Source organism: Mytilus trossulus, chromosome 10 (assembly GCF_036588685.1).
Source record: "Mytilus trossulus isolate FHL-02 chromosome 10, PNRI_Mtr1.1.1.hap1, whole genome shotgun sequence".
NCBI classification, from domain to species: Eukaryota; Metazoa; Mollusca; class Bivalvia; order Mytilida; family Mytilidae; genus Mytilus; species Mytilus trossulus.
The window spans coordinates 74,916,973-74,926,058 of NC_086382.1; the positions used below are offsets into that span (position 1 = coordinate 74,916,973).

A 9,086-nucleotide genomic window follows, 5' to 3' on the forward strand; every position below is an offset into this window, starting at 1 on the left:
GTTATGGAATCAAATGAAAGAAATAACGTATCGGCGTTTCAAATATCAGACAAAGGATAATATCAAAACATTGGAAATAATTATCTGTGCTTTATTTAACCCAGTAGGGAATCAATGTCCAACGGGTTATTATCTTCTAGTTTCCTTTTTCTCTGGAATATTTCCAGTTGATTAGAATAATCTGTAGGAGTTATTGAGAATCATCATTAGCTATAATCAAGGAATATAAGAAAGAGAAAGTGATATCTTACGGATGTCATTGTGCGGCTAATTACGATTCTCGAAGCATGAAAGCAGAATGATCTGACTGTTGTCCTTTAAAGTTTCCTGTAATTCGTCAGATTAATCTTACTGTTGCACTTAAAGTTTCCATGTAATTCTTGAGAATAATTTTACTGTTGACCTCAAAGTTCTCACAAAAGTAATTTTTCTATTGTTTTGTATTTTATACGTTACACTTATACTATTTATATTACTTTCACTTAACCGTTTACAAAATTTTGATTTTTTTGAAATACTAAGGCTTTTCTACCTCAGGCATCGATTACCTAAGCTGTATTTGGCAAAACTTTTAGGAATTTTGGTCCTCAATGCTCTTCAACTTCGTAATTTTTTTGGCCTTTTTTAACTCTTTTAGATTCGAGCGTCACTGATGCGTCTGTGTAGACGAAACACGCGCCTGGCGTATATATAAAATTTAGTCCTGGTATCTATGATGAGTTTACTTACGAAACTTCACCTTTTACGGAGTTTATGTTGGTCGATCTTTCATATATGAAGTGTTTTGCAACTCATTCATCGACATTTGATTAAGTTCGACCAGTTAGAATGTATGTCCTTCATTTTATCAATAAAACCAAACAGATATACATGTATAAAATGGTTTACACAACTTTTAAATTCTTTATATTACAACTGCACAATAGGTCTGTCTTGATACTGTTGATGTTCAGCTACTATGATGCGTTTTCTTGTACGTGTCGATAAACATTAACAATTCAACCCATTCCTTATATTTATTACTTTCAAAATTACCATTGGACGTTATAGCTCTCACAAAATGTCTTTAGATTTGAAATTAAAAATTTCTTCAAAGAACATTCATACAAATTTGTTTGCCATATATACAAATGAGAGTTTTATAAAAATATTATTTTTTCTACTTAAGATAAAGTGAACAAAGTCAGGAATATGACAGTTGCTTGCATCCTTTGATTTTTTGGAACATACATTTTGTATTAAATGATGTACTTTCTGTATTTAACTTTCTTTCGAGTTCTTATATATTACACAAATATACACGAATAACATATATGAAAAAGAGTCAATAATGACTACCACTGGAGACAGGCTCGTGACTTTGGACAAGTACATACAAAATGTGGCTGGGTTTTACGTCAAGATTGTGAGCGCTCAACCAACCACATCCTAAACGGGGACAGTCGTATAGAGCACAACTGTTTATATACAACTGTTTGTTTAAGATTAATTTATGTATCCCTGCCGCTGACGTTTATTATCACACATTATGTAATTTAATTCCCAAAATGCACCTCACAGCAATCAATATACATGTTTAAGAAGGAAAATAACATAAACACTATTGAGAAAACAAACGAAACGCAAAACCTTAAAAAGCTTTATGTTTGTGCATGTGACATTTATACATTCTTTCCTGAACCACCCTGTTAAGAACTGAATAACCATCAACGCTACATCTGAAACATAGTCCTTAAGTACAGCAAAGTTAACCAAACAGTTAATGACGTTTTGGATGAGTGAAATTCTATTTTTCCTAATGTATTTCTAATCTCAGAACGGTACTTGAGTTCTACATTACCCATTATCTGTAAAAAGAATCTCGATTGTGGTTTTGGACATGCATCTCATATTGCAAATGGGAATGGTAGTCAAATGTAATAGTTTAAATGTCGAACAATGATTGGTCGCGTTAAAACTATTGGTAAAATCATTTCGTTATAAGTCACAAGGATAGTCTTGTAGGTAATCTGATAGTTGTTGTCAGGATCTCGTCACTACACCTTAACTAATAATCTTGTTTTCTTTTTGGACACTATAAAAAAAATCAGACAACTATCTAAATAATTGTTATCAAACTGAGTTATTATAATATAATTGATTTTGATAGCTACTTTGCTCTTGAGATATCGATTAATATGGAAATACTTTTAATTCGATCAACACCATGAAGAAATGTGATTTTGTAATTATAATTCTCTATAGGATTTTGTTCAAGCGTTGATTGGACAGATTTCATTAACAATATAAAGTAAAGGATTACAGCAGTTATAAAATCAAATGCAGAAAGTTGTGCATGTCTAAAGCTTGAAGGGATAGTATGATTATCTGTATACGTTCTCTGTCCAGGTTAATATGATGTGTGATTTATTATGTTGGATAACAATTCTAGTTTTATTATTTAGTGATATAAATAGTGAGGTAAGAACAGAGAAATTTGATTTTTGCTTAATAACTGTCTTTTCAAATTATTAAAGTTGATTAAACAAATTGTTTATGGTATATTCAATGAGCAGTTTAAATACTATATTATTTACTCATTATTTTATTGTTTGTTTAATATGTTTGAAAAGCTTTTATTGTTGTTTTAAAAGCATGCCTAAATACCCCACAAATTATATATTTAATAACATTATACTTATATAAATTCCTGGACATTAAAATTGACCTGCTGATGAAATATAATGAGATAATTATTACTCTTTTATATATATCAAGCCGCAAACTAGTCTATAATGTGTAAAACTGTACATCAAAGTTTCAAGAAAGAAAACTTCTGGGTGAAACGAAATAGATGAGACTAAGGATATATATTCTGTAATAGTTGTCATATGAAACTGCAGATCATATATGAATTCCAATAATTAAAAAAGACAAACAAACAAAAGTTAGATATAAGTTTACGATTTGAAGTCGAGCTGAAATAAAAAAAAATCCTGCGCGACTCCTTTAAACAGAAGCGCTCAGATGTATTCGAATATCAGGTTCAACATTGTCACTTTAAGACACGAAAGGAGCGACATTGATATATGACAACCGTTGCAATTCAGAAATATTAGAAAGTACATCACAAATGATTTTTTTAAACCAAACTGTAATACTGTAGACTAGATGGAAGATGTTTTTGGACCTTTCTTATATTGTTAGTTTTGTTTTTGAGAAGACGATTGAAAAATCATTTAAATTTTGTGTGGACTGTTACTTTAACTTTGTTCTATTTTACTTGCAAAAACATTCTTTATTCTCTTTTAGTCACTAAAAAATAGAAAAAAGACGCTCATTTTCTACAGAATTGTCTTCTTTTGTGTGGTTTACCCCTTATACACATTAATAAACAGTTTTGATAAGATATCTTGTATCCACAATCTCCATATTTTTTGTTGGCTACAAAAATATAAAGGTACACGGTTTCCTCTTTTGAATAGTTAATTTACTGCACAAAGCAAGCAGATCGATTACGTGAAGACCCTTTACAAGAAATCTGTGTTATTGTAACCCAATAATTGTTGGTAGGAGAATAAACAATTATAGAATAGTATAATAAATAGTCACTTGAAATAACAAACTTCAAGGTTTACATCTAAAACATATATTATTATGCTTTTATAATCTTTAGAAACTAGTAAACTGTATTTTTTTTTTTATCCCTGGGCATTGTTATACAGATTTTAAGTGCTGTAATTTTCTTAACTTGCGTTCGATATCAATGCAAAATTTCAAAAACACTTTAATAAATTGACATGATAAATATAAACAATAATTTGATATAATAAAACAGTTTCTGTTAAGTGAATCGTAAATACTGGAGCCTAACTGACAAACGTAGTGCCTATAAGTTGTTTAATGTGTATATCAAGTTGCATAATAATAAATAAATCAATATATAATCCCCCGAGATACAAAAGCAACTTCATATCAAAATTAAAGAAATATTCCATTTCTTTTTACAGATTTATGAATTTGATTCCAACGGACCATGTTGTAATGGGACTCTTGGCTATGCTTATTATAATATGCCATGTTCATCATTAAAATGTTGTAACTCAAGCGAAACAGTGTCTGTCTCTCTTGTAAATGCTGCCTTAGGATATGTCTTCCGGTGTACGGTAAGTTATTATACAATGTTCGGGTATCCTTGTTATCTCTGTAAAAGAGAGACGAAAGATACCAAAAGGACAGTCAAAATCTGAAACAAACTGACAACGGCATGGCTAAAAATGAAAAAGACAAACAGAAAAAGAATAGTACACATGACACAACAAAGAAAACTAAAGAATAAACAACACGAACCCCACCAAAAACTAGGGGTGATCTCAGGTGCTCCGGAAGGGTAAGCAGATCCTGCTCAACATGTGGCAACCGTCGTGTTGCTTATGTGATTACAAATTCGGTAAATAGTCTAATTCGGTAGGTCACATTCATGAAAGGGAAGGAGATTGTAGTTACGACGTAAGGAACATATCCGATATCATTTGTTAAAACGGTGATTCCATAACGGTCAATGCAACCAACTCGTGATGGCGTCTGTAAAATTTACGAAGGGATGTAAGTTATTATATAATGTTCTTGAACATTGTTATCTATTCCGTAGGATGATCAAAATGTTATTTTATAGCGTTCTTGTATTCTTGTTATGTTTTTCTTCGGATATGTTGGAAACAAATAATATAGTATGCTGGTACCCTTGTGTGCTCTGCCTTAGAAGTCTTCCTTTGTATGTTAAGGCAGTATATAGAGTTCTGGTTTCCTCTGTCTTATTATATTTCTCTATACAATAATATATCATCCTCTGATATCATTGGTATATCTGACCTAGGAACATCTTCTAGAGTACGAGAGTGTATTATCTCTGCCCTAAGTTTATCCTCCTATATATTGTAATTTATTATATAAAATATAGCGAGGTGGTACAAAACAAATTTGTTTAAAGTTGCAAAAACAGAAGGAGTTTAAAAACCGACGTTTTAAGAGTACAAACATACATGTACATATAACATCAGACAAACATGCAAGAACACAGACATAAGTATATCAACACATGCACATTACTAGCAAAGCAATTACAGCAGAATTGAAACATAGATAAGCAAAGCTAAAAATTAATAAGCTAGAGAAGCACTTGTTTGTAAAAGGCGCATATATATATTGATTTTAATGTCATATGGTTCTTAAACTATACACTGCAGAATATTAAAAGTGATATAAAATGAAAGCACTGTCTATAGGACAATTTTTGTACATTATAAACTATTAAAATACAAATCTTTAAAGGGATCAAATCCGAAGTCATTGACGCGATAGAGTCATGTGTAGGGTCCCAAAAATAAGGAAATTTCAAATGAAACAGATTTGGCATCATAAGTCTAAAACAAATAGTCTGCATTTTGAAACTAGGCAATAAAATTGAGAATGGAAATGGGGAATGTGTCAAAGAGACAACAACCCGACCAAAATAAAAAAACACAACAGCAGAAGGTCACCAACAGGTCTTCAATGTAGCGAGAAATTCCCGCACCCGGAGGCGTCCTTCAGCTGGCCCCTAAACAAATATATACTAGTTCAGTGATAATGAACGCCATACTAATTTCCAAATTGTACACAAGAAACTAAAATTTAAATAATACAAGACTAACAAAGGCCAGAGGCTCCTGACTTGGGACAGGCGCAAAAATGCGGCGGGGTTAAACATGTTTGTGAGATCTCAACCCTCCCCCTATACCTCTAACCAGTGTAGAAAAGTAAAAGCATAACAATACGCACATTAAAATTCAGTTCAAGAGAAGTCCGAGTCTGATGTCAGAAGATGTAACCAAAGAAAATAAACAAAATGACAATAATACATAAATAACAACAGACTACTAGCAGTTAACTGACATGCCAGCTCCAGACTTCAATTAAACTGACTGAAAGATTATGATTTCATCATATGAACATCAGGCACAATCCTTCCCGTAAGGGGTTTAGTATCATACCATCATAACATATATGAGAAGAACATAACCCGTGTCATGCCAACAACTGTTTTTAGAATAAATGTGTTTAGTTCCGACGCAAAGACCTTATCAGTGACTCAATATTAACGCCAAAATATGCAATCTTTAATGACTTGACAACAGTATCGTAATTATATCCCTTCTTAATAAGTCTATTCAAAGGTTTTGTAAGTTTATGAGGTGAATACTGACACCTTTGTGCTTTATAAAGAATATTTCCATAAAAAATTGGATGTGAAATACCTGAACGTATAAAAAGTCTGCATGTTGAGCTATATTTACGAATGATGTCTTTATACCGATGATAAAATTTAGTAAATGTTTTGACTAGTTTGTGATATCGAAAACCCTGGTGTAATAATTTTTCAGTAATACATAAATTTCTCTCGTTAAAATCTAAAACATTGTTACATACACGAGCGAACTGTCAACCTGATGCAACTACTTGTCAGGAATTCCGCTCTTGAATCTTGAATCATCAAAAGATATAGATTCATAAACAAACGGAACAAGTACATCTCTATTTCTGTGGTGTTCTTGTACTTTTCTCTGCCTTATGTTTGCCTGATATATATTATATAGTGTTCTGGTACCCTTACTTTCTCTGCCTTAGGGTATGTTTAAGTATCGTTTTAATATGACAGAACGACGAAGGATAAACACCAACGATACTGTAACCCAACGACACATACCACAAACAGACACTCAGAAATTCAATTTAATACTAGTAGACATAGTAGAAAAGTGGTGCATTATGATAACTTTTCCTTACAATATCTAAGGGATTTATATATAGTATTGTATGTGCTAATAAAAATAGTTATTATCTTTCTAGGATAGATCAGAAGTTAAAAAGGACTGTACCAAACGAGGAAAACTCATGATTGACTCAAAAGTGGCTTCAACCAAATATGGCACTCGTATATGTTGTGATGGATTAGTGCCCAAAATTTATTTCAATCAACCGTCTGCTGCCTTGGCTGTTGAATGTGTTGTTTATCCTCGGTAGTCCTTATCTGTCTTATCTGTCTTACCTGTTGAATGTGAAAGTCATGGTCGATAGTTTTCGGCTATCTTGTACAGCTGTGGGAATGCATATGTGGCGTTCTACTATCCTGAAATAACTTTATATAAGTAATACGCCTGCTGCATGAGATGTTTAAAATTGTAAAGGTGTCATATATGGCGTGAAAGGAGGAATATCGTTATAGAAATTCCGCATCTGTAACTACGTATACATATCAGTTTCTCGTTCATTATATACAATGGAAGACAGTATATAACGTTTACCACTGTAGGGTGTTGGGAGACATACTAGGAGGTACAAGACATTGCTAGGTGCATGTAGAATAAGTTATTTAAAATCCTTTTCTACTATTGTCATTGGGAAATTAGAGATAGTTAATTCTGTTATCTTAATTATGGAAATTTATTTGAAGGGATTAACAGTATGTTTCTTTTATTCGCTCCTGCATGTCCATTCATAAACCTTTCAATGTTGCAGTTTCGCAAAACATAATAACAAAAATTAATTCCTATATAAAAGCGACTGCAAATGTCTATCTATATATATTTACTTATAGCGATTGCAATTTTGAAAGATTACCATTTATTCTACACATCAGCTTCTTTTCTAAATTGAGTTGAACTTTCTGGTGCAGTTTGAACATATCTAATTGGCTTAAATATGCAAAAGGGGTGAGACACACATAAACTTTCTTGTTGATAGAGCAACGTTGTATCAATTAGTTATGCCTACTGTTTCCATATGGCGTTTATGATTGTCGAGATAGAGCAATTACAGGTTAAGTTATGCATTCTCAATAAGCAACTGTCATGTGACGTTCGAGAGTTTACATAGGTATGTGCGATGAATCTAAACATTTACTTACATGGCAGAAACATGTCATTACCATTACACTATTTTGTTAACCTAATCTCTACATATCAATCCCTTTAGGTGCTATGTCCTTTATCCTCCTTTCTATTTTTGAAGTGATAAACATTCTGTCCGAAGCCTTCCCGTTCTAATATAACCAATTATGTTAGCAAAACTTTTCAAGTTTCTTCTTACATTTTATTATCTATTATTTCCGTGTATTTTTTATGAATAAAATTATATTTTTAAAGAGTGTTTGTTGTTTTGTTCTTGTTTTGATTGACTTGTCGAATGAAAAAAAAAGAAAAACAAATGGTTCAGTAAACTTGAGTATTAATTGTCTTCAAAAACTCTCTTGGGAGTATGGAAGCGTGTTTTGTTGATAACTAATCTTGACTGTAATGTTTTGTGAAACCCTCGCCAAATCTGTATTCACATTTTATTTCAGATAGTGATTTTACGGTTTTGTTGTCGTGATTGCAGAAGGACACTGACTTTGGTGTTATCATAGATCAAAATTTATGAGTAGTTCTAATGCAACAACGTTTGTAAAAACCATTTTGATTGGATAACGTCACTTATGTACGTGGCATCAATTTGCTATTGAACGTACGCGCAAGCGCAGACGGCATATGACAGATTTTAAATACTTGTTTAACGTTATTTTCTATCAGTTTCATTAGAATGGAGATAACAATTTTGTATTTTAAGCTCCGACGGCATCAATTGGGGATTTGATGGTCGCAAATACCCATTTAATGGCTCTGCTAACGCGTTACCAGTAAACTTAATTTGCGACCATCAAATCCCAAATTGATGGCGTCTGAGTTTAAAATACAATACAGTTAACTCCGAACTATTTAGAAAATTAACATTCAAAATAGAATTGTGTTAGATGTTTTTTGGTTGTCTGATGATTTTCTGATTGCGTTCAGAAGAAATGATTACGTATATAAGAAGATATGGTATGAGTACCAATGACAGAACCCTCTATCCTAGTCATAATTTGTAAAATAAACCATTTTGGTCTATCATGTATATTTAGGAAAAGAACAAATGTGATAAATCAAAAAGGTGAATTAAGATATTATTGACCGAGATATAGGACATACATTATATAACTGTCGCTGGTAATGAAGGTATGTTTGTAAAAGAGTTCATAGCGTTCAGGGAAC

At 32.1% G+C, this 9,086-nt stretch overlaps 1 protein-coding gene across 1 annotated transcript; it reads left to right on the forward strand.

Annotated features, from left to right (window-relative positions):
* The first annotated feature begins 2,035 nt into the window (after positions 1 to 2,035).
* On the forward strand, positions 2,036 to 8,161 carry LOC134686633 (uncharacterized). The gene is made up of 3 exons (XM_063546308.1): positions 2,036 to 2,460; positions 3,990 to 4,145; positions 6,868 to 8,161. Exons 1-3 carry the CDS (start codon positions 2,395 to 2,397, stop codon positions 7,039 to 7,041), a joined length of 396 nt encoding a protein of 131 aa, XP_063402378.1. The 5' UTR covers positions 2,036 to 2,394; the 3' UTR covers positions 7,042 to 8,161.
* Positions 8,162 to 9,086: the final 925 nt, after the last annotated feature.

Coding starts and splice junctions, on each gene's coding strand:
- LOC134686633 (XM_063546308.1), top strand. CDS start 2,395: ATGATGTGTGATTTATTATGTTGGATAACAATTCTAGTTTTATTATTT. Junction 2,461..3,989: donor TTAGTGATATAAATAGTGAG/GTAAGAACAGAG, acceptor TTCTTTTTACAG/ATTTATGAATTTGATTCCAA. Junction 4,146..6,867: donor GATATGTCTTCCGGTGTACG/GTAAGTTATTAT, acceptor TTATCTTTCTAG/GATAGATCAGAAGTTAAAAA.